This window comes from Triplophysa dalaica, chromosome 19, assembly GCF_015846415.1.
Source record: "Triplophysa dalaica isolate WHDGS20190420 chromosome 19, ASM1584641v1, whole genome shotgun sequence".
Classification (NCBI taxonomy): domain Eukaryota; kingdom Metazoa; phylum Chordata; class Actinopteri; order Cypriniformes; family Nemacheilidae; genus Triplophysa; species Triplophysa dalaica.
The window spans coordinates 9,751,332-9,771,747 of record NC_079560.1 but is presented as its reverse complement, the minus strand read 5'-3'; the positions used below and the strand labels follow the sequence as shown (position 1 = coordinate 9,771,747).

The following is a 20,416-nucleotide window of genomic DNA, read 5'->3' as shown; positions in this document are numbered from 1 at the left end:
TTGTGTTGGACTACATAATTCCCTGTTCTGCTCTGTGATCTAACTTTTCATCTAAAAAGGATTCCTTTCCTCATAAATAGTTGTTGCAGGTATCAAAACGCTGTATAACTAAATTAGGCTTGTACATGCTTCATGGGTATGTTGTTAATATATTTCATCAATCCGATTAGCTCTTGTAAGTTTCCCTAAGACTGTTGAATTGAATCTCAAGATAAATGTCAAAAAGCAGAATCTATTGACTTTCTGTTCTGAACCAGTGAACCTCTTCCTGAGGGCATAGACCTGTGATACTATGGATGAGACTCATACATTAATCATTATAGACCTGAATATATTAATTATTCATGTGCATATTCAGGAAATAAAAGCTATCAATTAAATCTCATTGGTTCACTCTGGTTTAAAGTGTCGGGATTGTTGTGTAGGATTCTTCCTTTGACCTTTAAAAAAAATGGCAACATCATGAATGTTGTTAAAAAATGCATGTTCTCATTTTTAAAAGTTAAAGTAAAATGAGTTTTTTGTGTAAGTGTTTTTGGAGTATTGTGTTGTGAGCTTACTGTAGCTGCATGTTACTGTCAGTGTGTATTGGATTCTGTTGTGAGTTGATTTCCAAACTAGCCAGTTTTTAGGTTTCCTTTTGGCTAGAATGTTGTCTTTCAACGCAGCAGACTATGTATGGCAGCATAGTTAGACTAGAGCCATATTGTCCTGTAGCATAAAGGGAAGACCACTACTAGACCAAAGACATGTGAACAAATTACGCTCTTAAACAACATGGCTAAAATATATTTACTTATTGTCTATTTTTTTGCTGAAGTGGTCCCTCATGTCATAAGCTGGTCTGTGTTTGATCAGCTGCTGGCACTTGACACTGGCACAAAGTGTCCAATGTTGATGCCAGCCAGCTGTCTTGGGTGAATGAAGAGCATCATTGATTGCATTCTGCTCCTAATAAATGCAGGACGGTAAGTACCTACAGACGTTTGTCAAGAGCGTCATCACGGTGTCCTTTCCACTAGTGTCACGTTTCAAATCTTTCTCCGCCTCCAAAATCACTGTGTTTGTGCACCTGTGGCCAGTAATTGTTTTTCTTTTTTGAAACCACAAACCATGACGTGTTGCCTAACCAGGGCACAAGAATGTTCTTGTCTGTAAAGCAGTAGGCCTACTTCTAAAACATCTATTTTTGTTTTTATTGTTCTCTAAAGCATATTGAAAAGCATTGTGAAAATTTTGCAAAATGATGCTCTGATTTCTATCTTACTGCAGATCCTGCCTGGAAATACATCTTGGTCTGCTGAATGTGTGCAGTTGCAAGCAAATCTTTGTCTTTGTCTTCTTTGCTTTGATATTAATATTTCTTTTACATCGCCCGGTTTATTCATGGAGGGTATTCATTCATAGAATTCATAGCATTGCTTTATAGAGATTTTGAAGAACAGGTATGATCAACAGCTTTTATTCTAGAGATACTCAGTTGGAAAATTAATTGAATTTACTTGTTTTGTGATTCATGTCTGAGGTTGATGTCTAAAGGTTTAGATTTTTTAATGCACGTCCATAATGGAATGTCTGATAGTCCAGACTGAAGGTCAAGCAAAGCAATTAACAGGGAAGAATTTTTGTGACTAGTGTAAAGAATTTTTGTGACTAGTGTAAAGAATTTAAACTAGCTTTTCCACACACGCAAGTGGTTTGTAACTTTTGAAAGATTATTTTCAGTTTCTCAGATAAGTATGTAGTATTTCAAAAGGATTACATTGGATTTGTAGTGCTTGTTTGTGGATACTGAAAAGCCTTTATGCAATAAAAATGTTCCCTTAATTTATTGATTCTAGTTTTTGGTTTTGTTTGGTCTTGATTTGACTGCAAACATAGCAAAACATTGTGTAAATCAAGGAATGGACGTGAATAACATAAACACTAACACCCAGCTAATGTTATGCTATATACAAGTTGAAATAAAATGAAATTGTGCTGAAAGACTTAAGAATCTGCAGTCAGCAAAATATTTTTTTCAAATTATAATTGATGTGAAACCCTGTGCGTTACATTAGTCAATCATATTAAATGTTTAATGTATAGTTTTGATTTTGGACCCATGACAGAGATGTTATTTTTTCTTACATTTACCAGCGTAAAGAACCCAGTGCAAGTTACCAACCACTTTCGTTGGCTCCTACTTTCCTCCGTGTGATACTGCTGTCGACTTTCATATCAGTGTTTTAACCTGGAATGTGATGTTTTGAAGGTCCCCAGGGTCAACTTCTCCAACAGAGTTTCTCTAGTGTTTGCATAGCCTGTTGTATTGGAGGAAAATGACTTGTGCTGTCACCAGCCTGCGTTTCCATCTCATCTAAGATTTATCTCATGATATCTGTGTGATATCTTATGCTGTCTCACTGTGGCACAGGCCTTCTTAGCCATGCATCAAGATAGAGTGGCAAACAATCTGTCAATCAGTCACAAGATGGATTTTTTCCAGCCTCTTAAGTTTACTTCCTTACTGAAGAAATATTGAAAGACACATTCTTATAAATGATTTTGTATTGTTTCAAACTGTTGTCAGATTGTAAAAGCGGTTTGGGTGTAGTGACATTTTATTAATAAATCCTTAGTCAGCAATATACTATCTTATATGGTTGAAGTGTTATTGACTGGACTAATTTGCTTGCATCTTGGTTGAATATGTTTTTTTTTTACAAAATTCGCTGCAGAGCTTTATTGGTTGTTTGGTTACATGGGGTGAATTCAGATATTATACCTATTGGACAGGCTTAACAGTTCTGCTCTACAGACTGTTAAAGAAAAGACTATTGATTTTGATGGTATTGATTTAGTGTCGAATAGCATGCCAGTTGAAGACAGGATTTTCAAGGTTCCTCTGTATGTCCGTGGGTTTTAAAGTCAGGCGAAAGTACACCGGGATCTTCTGAAGGTTGTGGTAAAGCTAAAAGACCTGTGTTCTTGCGAGTCATGTTGATATGTCAGCGTTAAATGTTTTGTCTGACAGCACTTATCAAGAAAGCTTTATCTTTTTTAGACATTCCCAAGGATTTTCAAGAATTGGTAACGGATAGTACAACAGAGAAGCTGTATGTCACCACCTAACCCTGCAATAAAGCTTCGCAAGATCAATGTCACGACACTTAATACGAGTTTGTTCAGAAAATAATTCTTAATGTTTTTTTGAACAGTTTTTTTTTTAAATATATTTTTTATCTTTTATTTTCTGCAATGGACTCAATGGACACAGAGCATCCTTAACTCTGGTTATTCCACTGTAATGTACAGTTTTATGGTGCTTATTGCATTTGTTATTAAATATCTTTTCAGTATAGTCATTATTTTCTCATTTTACTTTGTGACTTATTACAAATGTTTGTTTGTATTTGTTTTATAGGCTATAACATGGTCATTCAAACCCAAACTGTCTTTCTGTGGCTTTCCATTGAGATGCTACAGTCCTTAGAACAGTGGGCTGTTTCCTCTTCTGCTTCATTAGGAATTATACATTGGATGTATCCTGCTGAATTAGGGTCAGGTCTTTTAAGAAAGGTGGATCAAACTGGTCTGGCTGATGAGAGAGAGATGATCCTCCTGCTGTGCAGAAACTGTGAGCATCTTGGTGACTGCAGAGCCCTGTCCCATCTCCAATTTATTTCCATTTTAGTGCTATTTTCTATTTACTGACATGTTTTTGTCCCCGAGCCATTTGTCTTCGGGATAGAGGGAACACACGTTGTGTTATAAAATGGATTTGTTTTTCGGCAAAGCACGATCTTGCTATAGACTTTACTGGGTAACACACTACAAGTAGGTGCTCCTGCTTATCTTTGGGTGGAAATGACGGCTATCTGTGTGTTTGTGTCTGGTAAGTCAAGTGGTGCCATATTTTGATCGTGTGATGTCGAGCCACTAATTTTATCCCTTCTGTACATGCTGAGATCTTCAAAAGTCAGCTTTATTTATACTGGAGCCTAATTAAGGGATTTGACTAGACAGAGGAGTCACAGCTCCTACACGTGCAGCCTTATGTTCTGACTGGTGGTGTTCTCAATTACATCCAGATACCAGAGCTGTACCAGTTTTACTTATATGGGCAAATTTGAGAGTTTTTCTTTATTTAACAGCGTAATTAAGGTGTTTTTGATCAACTTGTGGGTGGTCGTAGTTTCAATTGTGCGGAAGGTGTGCACCCACAGCGATAGAATCATGTTGTGTGACTTTGTGATGTTGCATGTAATAGCAAATGCTGCCATTGAGGAGTTTTATGCAGTATAAGTCAGTGTTTAATAGAGAGAAAATTGTATAGTCAGTTGGAGACAACATTGCTATTCAAAGCCAAGTCTTTCCTGCACACAATTCCAAAGGGAGACCGGTATATGATGTGGATTATGTGGCCCTTAACAATGTTAAAGGATATGAAAATACTCTCACTTCAACAATTTAATTTTTTTTCTCTCCGTATGCAAATTTCGATCCCATACCACGCCAACAAGCACTTTGTATGACAAATGAGTACGCTGTTTTGAAAGTAAACTACATTTCAGGAAACACTACGTGATTTGTGAAGTTTCATTTGAAGCTTTTTTTGCAGCTGGTCTGCATAAGAAAAGTCACATGGGAAATTCTTCCTCCAGATTTTTTTACCTCCCTTAAGGGAGATGTATATTTTTCTTGTGCCTTTATTAGTTTATTGTAAATATAGCCATGGCTACACATGTTCACATGAGAACACAGCCCTTTAGATTTAATTTCTGCTGAAGCAAAAACGAGGTTAGCTGCAATTTGATGAAGCAATTAAGCATAATGATGCATCCATGCATGCAGACATAAGCTATTATTCTTGCACGCTGAAGGATAATTAATGTCAGTGGCACAGGGCATTTACTCCATTGTGCGTTTAGTGCCTTCTGTGTGATGGTGAGAGATGATAGAACGCTTCACTTTGCAAAACCAACCTTGCTGCGGATGACTCGGAGACCAAGCACGATTTTGTGTTTTGGCCTTGCAGAAAGACATACCTTAAGCAACAGGCTTCTCTATGTAATGAGGTAGTGTGTCATTCTGTCTTTCTGAGCAAAGAGGCAAGTGAAATAAAAAGTGAGGCCCTGATGAAACACAAAGTAGTCTCAGTTTCATGAATATTAATGCAGCGTGCTGGTGGTTGACGGCCTAGATTTTTCTTTCTTTCTTGTTCTTATGGGTTCGAATAAGAAAATTCTTTTCATTTATTAAGAGAGTGGGGCTGTTGTGAAAGTGCGTTGCTGGAAGATCTTTGGTGCGATGCTGTTCCTGTTGGTCACTGGGATGGCACTGACGGGATTATCATGCCGTGTTTCTGCCTCATTAACCAGTAAGTAAAAGACATGAAGATGAGATTGTGACAGTTTGTGTCAGTGCGACAGTCTGCATATTATCCCTGCAGGACCACAGACAGTTTACGTTCACTTTTTGCCAGCGGGTTAGTTGTTGTACCGTTAGACTCATTGCTCTTCAGAAGTACTGCCAATTATATAGATAGTTTGGTTACAGTGAGAGGAAGAATTGTCAGTCCTGTATCTATTACAGGTGACACTTGTGCAAGATCTTACTGATGGGAGTACCTTAATCAAAAACATAATGCATTACTGTGGTATTGTGTTCAGGGAATGGTGAGATACCATAAGCCAGCAGACTAAGCATTTAGCTTTCAATACACTAACCGAAGTAAAGGAAATGTCTTGCTTTGGTAATATAATGTAGTTTTTGGGCAATTCAATGCAAATATCAACTAAAAGATGATTATTATTTTTTTGACCAAAGTTGCCTTTACAGCATAGACATCCATTACAGAATTGTTACATCCATAATGGTCCATATTTCTCATAAATGGGCACGTGTAAATTTAAATATACGGAAATGTTATGGTCTATAAAGTGCCATTCCTCCATTTTTTTGGGTATTATTGTGTCATTTGACCATTTTAATTCACAGAAATCCTACAAATTTTTTTGTGTCTCAAGCAGGTGCGTCCTTTTGTGTCACTTATATAACACATTCATTTTTCCCTCTTTTAAAATAGAAAACTCTGCATAAACAAATATTTTTCTGATGTCTGGACTCTACCAATAGCGATTTAGCAGTTCAGGTTCAATATATTGGTTATATACATTCTTTGAGAATTTATATTTTAAGTTTTGTAAGTCATATCCATAACCCTGGAAGTTTATATACATTACCACAGTGTCATGATTAAGATGAAATGCCTGATGAAACAATTTTGTCTTTGCAACAAGTATTAGGATTCATCTTAGTTTGATAAACAAAGCACTTGTTGTTTTGGTTAAATGGCCATGTTTGATAAATTGCAAGTAGACGAATAATAAGTACAAGGAGTCTTCATTATCAGTTATTGTGTCGAGTTAGACAGCTCTGGAGGACATTTTGATATGCCTACTTTCAATCTTAAACAGTGCTATTTGTCTTCCTCTGTTCAACTCCACAAGGTCCTGAGATTTGGCCTTCAAGGCTTGGAGTCTGTGATGCAAGAACGACTTGGCAGAATTTGCCCATTTAACTCCGGTAGAGTTTATTTAGCTCCTAAAAGCTGGTCCTGAATGTAGTGATGTAGTGAAATCACTAAACCGTTCCTCAGCAGCACTGCAGAGGCCATAAAGAAAATTAGCCTCAGTGGCCGGCTCAGCCTGAGTCGTTGCTCATTCTCTGGATTTTTACTGCTTTCTTCTCTGTTGTTTTGATTCTTAGCTTTTGCATGTATGTGTGCATGTACATTTAATAGGCATTTAATTGACCAGCTTTATAATCTTGATATTGTTTTGCTTTGAAGATCGTCAAAACTGTCAGAATATTTGTCAAGATTTGCCACGAATATATGATTAAAAGTGCTTGCTTGGGCTTGTTATTGATCATACTTAGAGTTGGGATTTGAAGAATTAATCTATTATGTGTAACATCCCACATTGTTTGTGCTTTGGATATAAATGATACCTCAAGAAACAAGACGATAACTGGTTGAGTGGAGACGTGTTTATTACCTTTCATAGCAATTGGATGTATGATTTATGATTTTCATACTTTGTGGCGCAGTTTGACTGTACCACAGAACTCTGGAGTGTTATTTTCTTAAGCCTGATGGTGACCTGTTGTGGGACAATGGCCTGCTCTCTCCACGACCCCACTAGGCTGGATTTATACCGCCGGTTTGCTAAAGCTGTATCCGATTGTTTAGTGGAGTCTTTTTTCAAAAGGCTGGAGAGTCTTCCAGCCCAGCAGTCTCTACCCTTTCCCATTCATTCATTCAGATGGCTGCCCACATGTATGCCAACAATGTTAGCAAAGCTCAGGCCATTCATCAACAGTGACCTTTTCTACCAAGATTCAGCCCGATTGATTACTGATGTCTGATGCAAAGGGACATACCCATTCAACCATGATGTATGTTTTGAAAGTCAAATAACAAATGTAAACATAATGTACGCAGCTTTGCCTTCTTTAGGAAAACTAATGTCCTAAGCAAATGGTGCACGCTGGGATGTTTGTTTTTTTCCCCTGGAGTTGCTCTCATTAGTCATTTGAGCTCATGTTGTCAGGGGAATCGTTTCTAAATATAGAATAATTTCAGGTTGGTTAACAGTACATACTGTCCCTTTGTTTTCCCTGTCTAGTTAGGCATAAGTAGCCATCAAATCACGATACCCAAGAGACAGGACGTGAAGCTTTTCAAACCATACTTGTCATCATCATGCATGTATTAGATCGAAAATTGACAGGGGGTGATGCGGTAAAAACTCGCACTGGCAGTTCTAATCATCATGATGCTGTTTACCAAACTCCTATTTTTCACTTCAGCGATCACACATACTTCCTCTTTGTAAAGTTGCTTTGGCAGGTAGATGTATTGTATCTGGCAAGCCGTTTAGAAGTTTCCCGAACTCTAAAGTTTAAGGACATGCTGAGTCACTCTCACTGAAAATTATATTACACTTTATTTCTACAACACAGCTTCATGTCTGCATGATCAATTGTAAGCATTTATTTTAGTTTTTCCCGGAAACAAGTTTGGCTGCATTGATTCCATATAACTAGATGAAGAGTGAATGAACTACACAGTGTAACGGGCTACATGTGTGATGCTTGTGGATTTGTCTGTGTCTGCACTGTATAAGGGTATAAACAAATGAACTTCATCTCAAGAGTTGAATTCATAGTTGCCAAAAATATAAAGGTTTCTGTTGTGAGACAAAAAATTCTAATTGCAGGCAAATGTTTATGTTCATATATACAGTCAGTTACAATGACAGGTGCTTGTAAATGCGGTTTTGTAATCATTCATTTATTAATTCACTTACAAGTAACCTCAAGCTTATGTTGAGTCATGAACAGAGACATATTTCCACTCACTGAATCCAAAATGACCTGATCCTGCCTGGGTTTTTCTGAATGGACGAGGCGTTTATGAGTAGGGATGGGTACCGAAACCCGGTACTTAATCGGTCCCGGGGCTAAATTATAAAAGACAGAAGTATCGATAAGCTCGTTAACAGTTCTGCTGTCGGTACTGGAAGAAAACATTTCCTATTTATTATTGATAAATAAACGTTATCTAGCATATTTTAACTGACCAACCATTTCTAATTTGCGATAAAACGAAATACATTTACCTGCATTTTCGTTATTCGCAATCTCGCACACGAAATGTCCGTCTGTCCCACACTACACAGAGCTCGCGCGCACACAATACGAGAGCTCGTGCTTAATAGAGTGACGATGGCGGAGAGAATCAAACAGTCTAAAGTATGGTTACATTTCACTCGAGTGGATGCAGACAATGCTCGTTTCAATAAGTGCAACAAGATTTTTGCTTGTAAGAGCGGAAACACAAGCAATCTGGCAAAACATCTTTCAAAAGTGGTTAATGTGCAGACAGAGAAATGGAAAGTTTTCGACTGCCTAGCTACTAGTTCATCATCCACGTACTCATGTACGTGTATACTAGCCTAGCAGTCTTCCTAAATAACCCCGACATAAACTTTGCATAAGGTTTCTTTAAATTAGTATGTAATCATTTAATAAACACACATCACATTAAAAAATACCTTACATTTAAATCTTTAGAGTAATTTTTTCTGCAGTAGCCTAATTAAATCTTAAACATTAAAAATGCTCTCGCAGTACTGCATTTAAAATGGATGAATAATAATAAATTATGCTTAAGAAATTATAAAGCAGAGCTTACCTAAAAGTTAATTTGTATTGATCAAACACATAAACTTTTTTTGTGTGTACTTTGCAAGAGGTTCCAAACCTGTATAACTTTTAAGCCCAAGCAGAGTTAACTACATTATGTAAATGTAAAGCTGCAGTTACAGTGAACCAATCCACTCCAGCATCTGGTCCAATTATGGTTATTATTAAACAACAACCAAAAACACAAACAAATTTAGGCCCACATCCACTTTATTTTAATTCTCTATGAATAATAGGCGGGTATCAGTCATCTTTTACATGCATTAAGATATGTTGGGTCAGTAAAGAATGATTTAAATTGTGAAAACAACTCCAGGTTTAGTTTTGTCTTTTATAAGAAAACACAACAAAAAGTACCGATAAGAGTACCGTTGAAGTACCGGATCGATAAGTGGTATCGATAAAAGTACTAATACCGTTCTAACCTTTACGATACCCATCCCTATTTATGAGTAATGAATGGGAAACATACGCATCCCTTCGAGATTGCTTTCAGATCAGGTGTAGGCTCCCTCTGCTCGCTTGCGATCACTTTCTGGTGAAAGGAAATGATTGGATGCAACCAACTCGACAAAAAGGGGAACTACAAGTCGCCCTCATACAAATCGCACTAATCCATCAAAATGACAGACGGCCTTCAGATTTTCCCCTCAATGGTATTGAGATTCGTCAATGACGGAGAATTTTTGGTTAACGCGACCTCGGATTCTGACATTCATACAGGTTTGAAATGACAAGAGGGTGAGAAAATGATGACAGAATGATTTTCATTTTTGGGTAAATTGTCACTTTAATTATACAATTATCTGATAAACGTAAAGAACCGTTCAACCTGTTTTCACCACACCATTCCAAAGTCTCTTATTTCATGATGCTATAATATTTCACTGGGTCAGCGGTGCACAAAATAACCTAGGCGCCCAGACAATATGTCTTCCTACTTTGTTATTAATATGCTCTCGTCATCGGATGAAAGATCTCACTACAAACATCCATGTGTACATCTGTTTAAACAGCATAATTCAGTAAGACAGGACTTTGTCAGAGCTTTGTTTTTGCTGGAAGTTTTTTTTTCGCGGATTAGCTGTCTGGATGCTGTTTACGCTCATTTTTGGTCTCTTCCATGCTGTCCTCTTCACATAACCTTGAGTAATTACCTATATGCCAAACACAAGGTTTATCATCAGCCTAATTTTTGTTAAAACTCAAAGCCTGTGCTTATTTTAATTGCAGTTCCACCCAACCTTTAGTTCCAGGCAGTGGATGATTTATTTGTTTGCCACATTAATACCGTCTCAAGCTGTTGTTGAATGATTAGATCTCTCCATGTATTTGATGTTTTTTTGTATTTATATGTTACTTTTCACTCAAATAATGGATACCATTGCCACGAGCAGGCAATTCAAAGATACAAGTCTTTTTTTATTGTGTTATTGCCTGTCTGGTGTGAGAAATTGTGGAAAACATTATTCCTGGTCCCCAAGCTGTGCGTATTCCTTCTCTACGATAGTTTAACATATCGTCTGACTTACGTAAAGGCCTCGGGATCTATCTCTTGAGGTAATGATCTGCAGAGGCAGGGCCTTGTCCCCTGATGTAATGCCATGTAAACAAATCCCCATCTTTTTCACATTAGCGCAGACGACCACGTCTTGCCCCAGACAGATTGTCTGCCTGTCAATGAGATCGCATTTCACCCAGAGCTTTGTGAAGCTGATGTTTCATTAGAGGGGTTTGGAGGTCTGGAACGGTTATAAAAATGTACTTGTTCTTCTTTCGCCTTCGCGAGGTGTCTAACAAGCCTGTAATATTTGAATCTGTTTTGGCAACTTGCTTCACAATGAAGTGATGTAGATAAATTAGTATGTATAGTCAAGCGCCATATCCGCTGTCTGAATTCAACAACAAAGACAAGAACCTCTCATGGCCTTGACCTGTTTCAATAACAAAATGTTTGGAATTTTCAGACCGATTATCAAGGAATTTATAAACCTGTTTTGTTGTCCTCATGCCCAGTGAGTGCTCATATGTGTGTGTGTATTGACTGTTAACTTGAAGATCATCAAAGGCAAGCGTCAGCTATGTTTTAAGGTGTTTGTCTCGATTTCTCCAACATTCTGCTAGATTTGTTGACTGTGCAGTAATTGGACTCATGAAACACTGAATTGTCCTGATGCAATGTAAATGTCAAGAGCTTTCCCCCACGGCTAAATGATAGGAGGCGGAGAAAAAGGTTGTTGTTTGAGTTTACAAAACACTAGAAGAGCCTCTGTGAAACCTGTCCAACCAAGTACAGCTATATGCGAGATATTACATCTCAAAAAACAGTGAGCTGCCTTCCGAGACGGCCTTATGCGACATATTCTCTCTATGTGAAGGTTGTTTCAAACTATAGGGAGTTATAAGAAACTTTCAAAGATGAGCATTCCTTGTGTATGAAAATCTGTTGTTTGGTTTTGCAGGTTAAATTCTGCAGGTGCATCAATGATGATTATTAAACATATTTTCACTTGCTTCCTCTTGTACCCAATTGAGCCCAAAACACAATGGAGCTTATCTTGACGAAAACCGTTGACCGAATCGTATACAACGTGTGGTTTCCGCACATTTCGTGTGGGAACCTTTCTGCACGCTCTCTGCCAGCTCTATTTTAGTACCACTCACAATAATCCCCAGCATGTATGTGCACACCAGCTTCATTGACCTGAAGCCGCTTCTCAAGCGTGTGTGGGTGTTCGGTGCTTCCTACAATTTTCCAACCTGCCAGTCTTTCCTAAAGTTCCCAAGCCTGCTACAGAGGGCAAGAGGCTACATGGCTGAGCAGTATGGCTGTGTGGGTTCAGGGTTTTGTTGTTTTAAATGGATGAGAGATGGTCGGTTATTCAGCATGTCATTTATCTCCTGTCTCTTCAATTAAATCATGTAGCACACTGAGTGCCGGAGTGGGAGTTCCCTACACGACAAACATTGAAATTGTCTCTGATTTGGTTGCGACTTTAATGGACACCATTAACAAGGTTTAATGACCTCTAAGTACTTTCGTTTGCACAGGGCCGGGTATATATTAAGCCATTTTAGTCTTGATGTTTCATCGATTTTATCTATTGGTCAACTGATACGGGATCTTGAGTGACTGATGCCCATATCTTGGTGGTAGGATGGTTAACTTGAATAATTGCTGTTTTAATGAGCTGGATCTTTTGTGGATGAGTTGTTTTTTACCATCTATGCATCAGGAGTCTTTTGAATTCATCTTGTATGACACCTTTGACTGTCTGTGTGTGTTAGAGCTGGCACAGAATGAGAACAAACATTGCTTGTCAAGCAACCAGGCAGAAGTATCAGCTGTCACAATATCAGATTTTCCTACCGGATTATTGTGGTGAAAAGAATTTGTGCTAACCATATTTTTCAATATCTATTCGAATGTTTATAAAAATAAAGAAATATCAATCAAATTCGATTTGAATTTTGTTTATTTTGGATTGTCTTTTTTTAGAGAGACCACTCACAATTGTGAATTTTGGTACGAGTTTGTAAACATTTGTAGCTCTTAAGGCATTATTTTAACCGGTACTGATTTTTTTTACAATAGGAGTGTAAAAATATACCAACGCCACAGTTTGGTTCTCGGAGCCACAGTTTGTCACGGTTTTGGAACCACGGTTTGGTTCTGTTTGCTAGGGGGGGTGTTCATTGCATTATTTCAGCAGCGCTAAAGAAACTAGATTCATTTTTTTCTTGATTTAACTTTATCTTGATTTAACTTTATCTTGATTTAACTTCTTGTTTGTCTCTGGAAGACAGTAACTTTAGTGTATAATATTAAGAAAAGTTACAGCTGTTATTAGTTGTTAAAGGTGTACTAATTTATTTTGTGACGAGGTAAAGGGGTAACAATAGGGCAGCAGGGTGTGTGTGGAACACCATAAGACTATTGCTGTACATACTTTGGGTGGTGCATTGCGTTTTTTGTTTGCTTTGATATGGTTACGCGACCCTAATTTGCAATAATTTGATCTATGTGGAATTGACACAATATTGATAAACCGAAATTTTAATACCACAGTTATTAGGATCATCTGATGCGATAATCTCAGATTCTGGGATACAGGCTGATATAATAGTCCATCATTTAATTTTATAAACAGGTCAGGTTAAATGGTTGGAAGGATGTCACGTTTTGAAAGTAGAACAAAAACAGGACATCCTAGAAATAACCTTTGGAGGATTAGTTAAAATTAGAAATTAGGCAAACTAGATGTGTATCTAGGTTAGCTATTTCTTTAGTCTCTACAATAGAGAAGGATAGTGTCTTGTCTTCAGTATACTTTTGTTTTTCATGTTTAGACTCTGTGACTACATGACTACATCTTTTTTCTCTCTCTCTCTCTCTCTCTCTCTCTCTCCCCCCCCTCTTGCTTGCTCGCTCTCTCTCTGGCAGGCTGTTCCTGCAGTGAGTCAGTATCATGGAGGCAGGCAGCGGGGCTGCTGCAGTGGTGGGGAGTGTAGCTCTTGGACTGCTCGGAGCCTCTGGAAGTCATGACATCTCTGACAGGTAAGACTCAACGCCCTTCCCGTGGTCCTCTTTCTCACGCTGTTATTTCACTTCTGTTCAGCTTTGATTTAGCTGCCTGCTTGTTTATGTGTGTGTGTCTGGGTCTGCATTCTTGCTCCTGTGAAAATGCTCGTGTCCCTGCCTCAGCATGCCCTCTGCTTCCCTGCTGTTTCATTCATAACAATAGTGGTTATTTCTGTTTGTTTGCAGCTTAGGCTCAGGCACGTACTTTCTATTCCTCTCTAGGGGTTCGAGGAGAAATGTCAGAAGTACGAGTGCCAGAAAGTGCGAGCAGATGTTGCTAAAATTATGCAGACTAAAGGTTGAGATACATGTATCCAGCTCTAGTCATCCTTAGCTTTGATATACGGAACACCTAAAAAATAATGTTGGGCTCCAAGCTGATATTTAGGATTCTCGCCAAACTCAAGACATCTGAGTAACGTCATTCCTCTCATATTTCCCAGCTGTCATCAACGAACGAGTTATGGTGGCTTATAACACAATGATCTAAATCCACAGTGTTGTGTAGTAAAGCTGTTACGGCCAATAACAGCGTGCAACCTTTAAATACCAGTACACTCCCACCCACCCACTCTCACTGCTGAGCTCCGAGCACGAGTCATGTGATCGTTAGTGCTCACGAGCACCTGCATGCTTTGCTGCTGCTTTCATTCCTCTCTGAGAGGAACTTCCATCCTACATCCCTCTCCCATCACACTCCTACCAACAGAGAGGTCTCCCGCGATTGTCCTGAGTATTATTGTCCAGCCATTTTAGCCCTCATCCTCCCTTGAACACGGTCCAAAATCGAGGTTGCCATGGCAGCCACAGCTTAGCATACATTATTTTAGCTCAACATTACAGCAAAGAAATAAAAGAGACAAGGGGAGGCAGTGTTTTCTTTCAGCTGGTCATAGTTTTTATACCCACCATGTGTCTGGGAAACGTTTTGGATGTGTAGAGAGGCTTTTCTTGACCTGAAGCTATGCCACCATGCTGCATGCATATCTTAAAGAAGAAGCCCTGGAGTATGCTTCTGATATTGAATATCCTCCAGCCAGGCAACAGTTAAAGAATTTTGCTTTTTTGAGTCCTGAATAAGTATGCAATAAACTGTATTTTAACAACTTTTTAGCAGCGAGACTTCATTGCATGGTTAATTTTCAACTTGAGATGTCTGAAGTAGATCAGATGGACGCTTGGCCATTAACTTGGCGTTTTAGAAATTGTTATTATCCAAAGCGGCTTACTTCGCACTGATGGTGGGACAGTCTGCCCAGGGCAGCTCTGGGTTTAGTGCCTTACTCGAGGGCTCTTAAGTAATAAGATAGCGTTTTGATCTCTCACTCTCCAGTTTTTGAGTCACTACTTGAATTTAAAACCACAACCTTTGTGCTAGCCGTCTTGATTCTTAATCATGAGTTTACCGTTTCTGTATAAGGCCCTTTTTATTCAGCTCGACACTACTGCTGAAGTGATTACGGGTTAAGTGGGACTAATGAAACATAATTCTTTCTTGATTAAATGCCATGTGGTAATATAATAACTGACAAGCAGTTTTGTGATGTGAATCTTTTGTTTTTACATTTTATGATCGGAAGATAAGTTGTTATTGTATAGATAGGTAATTACTGATTGTTAATGTTAGAATTGCCGACAGAGTTGTATAGCAGATGTGGTGTTTAGTCAGTGCCTAGTTGGATTCGTCACAGAATGTTTTTTGTATTCCTTAATTTAAATTTGCCTGGTTTAGACTGTGAAGACAGTCAAAATTTGACATGCAACGATACATCGGCCAATAATCGGTATCGGTCGTTAAATGCTATTTTTCACACTATCGGCCGATAGTTTAAAAACAGCCGGTGATCAGGGCCAATATATCCTGTCTATCAAAAGAGGACAAGTAATGCAATGAATTTGTGCTCTGTATACAGAAAACCGTATTGAACATCAGCAGTTGGATGTTCAATATTAATCATTCTTATATGAATTTGTAACATGCAGAAAGTTAAGAAATATTAAATTAATCTGAAGAAGCAGTATCTGCAGATATCACTATGAATAATAGGTATCTGTGGGGAAATTTAGTATCAGTGCATCTCTAGTAAAAACCTGTGTCTGAAATATTGCATGCTGTTAGAGGGAAATTACATTGGTAGTTTTCTGTCAGATGACAATTTGTTTATCCTCGGAGTGACAAAATTCCTGCAGGACCTGAAACCGAGTGCTATATGTGATATTGAATTGTTCACACAAAAAAATATTTCTCACGTCATTTTCAACCTATGTGCTGTTTTTGCAAACAATTTAGGAATGCACTTTTATCCCATACAATGACATTTAATGACCACATAGCTGTGACTCATGTTCCAAACGGGTTAAGAGCATCACCAAACTACTCCATATTTTACTATGCTCTATTTATGCACTAGTTTTTTTGAGAGAAAGGTTGAAAGATTTATTATTTACTGTCAGATCAAATGGTTCCTTTAAATTATTATGTAGCTCACATGTATATGGTGCCTGTGGAGTAGGTTTGACATCATGTCATATGGTCGTGATATTGATGTCTAACCTGAGCCGTAACTGCCATGTCTGATTTGAGAGCTGCATAATGGTTTTCCTGACTGATTTGATTTTGGAGTGAATAATGGATTGTGTGTCTTGGGCTGTTTCTCACTCAAATCTATTATATGGCTTCAGATAACACGCATCACATGGGGACATGATGTAATTTAAAGAGAGAGTACAACCAAAGTTTTTAAATGTCATGATTTATTGAGCCTCATGTTGTTCAAAACCTGCATGTGACTCTGGACCACAAAATAAGATATTTGGAGAAATGTCTTAGTGGTCGTGCAATGCGTCTATACAATGAGTGTGAATGGGAGCCAGTTTTGTTTGGGGTTAGTAACTTACTAACGTTCTGTAGAAGGTCAACTAGGTTTTTAATGACTTAAGGGTGAGTAAATGATGAAATAATTATCATTTTTTTAGTGAACTATTCCTTCTAATGAAGATGTTTTTGATTCTTTATGAATATGACGGCTGTTTTTATGGGTGAAAGCAAGCTGTGTGCGTCATCAGATTTTAAAATGACAATCCTCTATCCAACCTGCATTCTCCAAAATCTCTCTTCAGGATTGAAGAGTCACAGAAGCATATGGGCTCTGTCGTTGATTTCTGTGCCAGCAGCTTCTCATCTTTAAACCGTTTCATCTTTGGTGAGTTTAATAGAAAAGTGTTGCTCTGTGTGGGCTGGTCTGACTCACACAATCACATTACTTCGCTAACACACTGCCACTAGAGTTTGCAGATTGAAAATGCCCTGCAGGGGACAGCGATCTCTAGGCCTGCGTGTCGTGTTCGAGCACTCATTTAGTCCAGGGCCCAGTTGCATAAACATAAAGTCAACGTTTTAACTACTACTCTCTGTCACTAGCAGTTAGTTAAACTAGTCAGTCTTACTTTTCATATTTCAGTTAGCCCAAATCTACCTTTTTATGTTCCTAATTTAAAAATATTATGACTGTAATGAAGCTTTTTAGCTATTATTTAGAATCTTCTTGATCGTTCAAGATCTAACTTGAAGATGCTGGTGCTTCTGCATGGTTGTATGTGATTTATTTCTGTGCAATGTTTGTAAGGCTCCTCTCTTAAAAGATAAAACAAGCAACGATGCTTTAGAATAATTTGTTTTAGTCACCTTAGGTAGACAGTCAGAGACCTGCCTGACCGTCTAAAGCCCCTAGAGCTTATTAACACAGGATCTTTTAAAGGGAAGGAACTCTGTATTTTGTTTTTTTTTACCCTATTTCTTTCCTGCCTTTAATCTCGGTGTTAATGAAATGCTGACTCTGAATAGAGGCGCTTTCATGATTTATGAAGACCCAGCATGACCTGCACAGGCCTCCAGGACTTAATAACTTCCATTGGGATGTGAGGAGGTTATTGTGACATAACACAGTCGTGACCATTCCACATCGCCAAAATAATCCCAATTATCTCAGTTCTCCTGCAGCGACTAAAGCAAATCACCAATGTTATGTCATCCAGATCATGTCAAGATCTGGTTGGCCGCAATGTTTCCATATGGAATTTTTTTGTGGCCTGAAAAATAGCTGAATAATGAATAAATCAGAAATAGAAAAGGAGAGATAATGGGATTGAGAAGTAAAATGAAATGTAACCTATGCTTCTATTTGTTGCTAGTATTCATTGGTTTAACTCCATATTTCAAGTTAATTTGTTGCTTCGTATTGTCAAGGATGTACATAAGAGGAAAACCTTATTTAAAGGTGTGTTAACACAACAAAGCAGAAATGTTTTTCGTACGCATTTTTAAAAAGCTTCACGTATGCAACGTTAATAAGTATGTCTTATAGGTCGCCATTGCTGTTTTGACAATAGTAACGCATGCATTTGAACACGCAGTACACGTGATGTTACCATTTTTATAGTTTCGCGGTTTTGTAGTTCACACTGTGATTATGACAACATTGATTTCAAAAACCTTTTTTGTTTTCTTTAGTTTGCTCGAAGATAATAGATAGTAACAAGATGTGCCATCGCCATTACCATGAATGCAATATGGCTGTTTGAAAAAGGTGATTTTTAGCACCATCAAGCTTAGCAAACCAAAGGTATGGGACAGTTCATGTCAGGTTTAAATGTTGATCGGAAATGTGCCATTTAATTCAGATTTTGCCAGCGATTTTAGAAATGTTTGCATGTTGTCTTGCTTTGATTTAAATATCTGCCCAGAGGTGTTGCCATCATGACCGCCGAATGGCATGACTTGTGTAAACCGTCAGTTTGCGTGAGTCGCTTGACAGCCAAAACTCATGAAAAGTTCTGAGTTTTTAGTTGAGAACGTTGTGTAAACCAGCATTTCAGTCCAAACCAATCTCTCTCCCATCTTGTTCTCCACATGGTACGATCTCCAGGTCTTTCACACCACACCTCAAATGATTCACAGAGCACAATGCCGATGCGTAGTATACGAGTGAAATGTGTTTAATCAAGGTATTGATGAAGCACTGCAGTTGGTTGCACCTGGATCAGCAAAGAGTCCTGGCAGCGGTGTCATAATGCACCACGCTGTTGTTTTCTGGATGCCCTCCATACTGATGATTACAAATGCAAAGTCTGCTGTGTGAAAACTCTATGAAGGATAACAATTTGAGGTCAGCACTCATCTCTGTACGAATCACCTATCCTCCGATTTGTGAAATGAATGCGTATTGCTCGATCTGTGGTCACATGAGCTTGAAACTGACAACGAGAGGGGGAAGAAAAAGAGATCCATATGGCTTTGATCTGATTTGTACATGTACTCCAGAGACCTGGAGGAATTTAAAATACTGTTTTGAAGCACACTGCAAAAAAATCTTTGTTTTCCTGTGAAAGTATCCCAACCAGGTTTAAATAAGATATAGCTGCTTGAAGCAAAATTGTGAATGATGTTTAAACTTTTTTAAACCCTCTTGTTTTTGGCAGAAATCTAATATAAGGAGGTTTATGCAAGGTATTTGCCAATGGGGTATGAAAAATTAACTTTGTTGTATTCTACATAAGGATTTACCATTTTTTTATTTTATTTTCAACTATTTTGATTCTCAAGTAAACTTTATACTGTTTTAATAATTTTTTCACTAGAAAACAGAAACGATAAAAAAATATTTCTGTGTAGTCTATCCGGAGTCCTTGAGCTAAAACAGTTTTTGGGTTGTTTTTTTATCAATTTCGGCCAAGTTTATCAGGAGCTAAGTCAATGTCAGATGATTGTAAATGCCTCGTACGTCTGTGTATTACTGCAGCTGAATCATTTCAAGAGTGCCTTCCCCAGCACAACCCTTATGGCGAGAATGATTTTCATTGTGCTCCATAAATCATCAGCATAATTAAAGGTCTTACAAGAATGCAAACTGTCTCATTAATGAAGCCAGATTTGTGTCTATGTAAAGATGTTTGTTGTGGAATGGCACCATATAGTTACAGTAAAATACACAGGCGCTCTTTCACAGTTAATGACATTTGGTGGATTTGTCCTTCTCCCATAAGCTGCAGGGTCACGCATTATGTTCCTATTTGAGCGCGTCTGCTCTGTGCTGATAAATGAATATGCATTGCGGTCTTCCACTGTGGTTTAATTCACACAGCATAACTTTTGTATAATGGTTCCAGGTCTTTTTATAGAATACAGAACATTGCTGTCATTGGAAAGTGTAATAGTTTCCTCCGACCACATTGTGTGATCATCTCTGATCAGCAGTAGTTAATCCTTCCAAAATGTGACTGCCACATTTCTCTTCTACCCTGTCATTCATCTGTATTGAAAGAAAAAATCTTTGGTTTTCTTTTATCTCATGCATTTAATATCCAGCTGTATCAACTTTGTGTCCTTTTTCAAAATCAGCTTTGTGTACAATATGAAAGTCGTTGAATTTGACAGGTCAATCCTACAGCACACAGGTATCTCCCAAACCCTCGCTTTGGTTCCCTGCTGTGTATACTGGATAATAATTTTTCCCGTCATGTCACTTGGATTAGTCTGATGTCTTGCCTAATTGAAATGATGCCGCTATTAACACCTCTGTG

At 38.1% G+C, this 20,416-nt stretch overlaps 1 protein-coding gene across 1 annotated transcript in view; it reads left to right on the top strand.

Annotated features, from left to right (window-relative positions):
- The window catches only part of arhgap32b (Rho GTPase activating protein 32b), a 71,331-nt gene that overhangs the window by 6,732 nt on the left and 44,183 nt on the right, over positions 1-20,416 (top strand). Inside the window, 1 exon segment of the mRNA XM_056730879.1 lies at positions 13,700-13,813. Coding sequence (XP_056586857.1) covers positions 13,725-13,813 — 89 coding nt within the window. The 5' untranslated portion in view covers positions 13,700-13,724.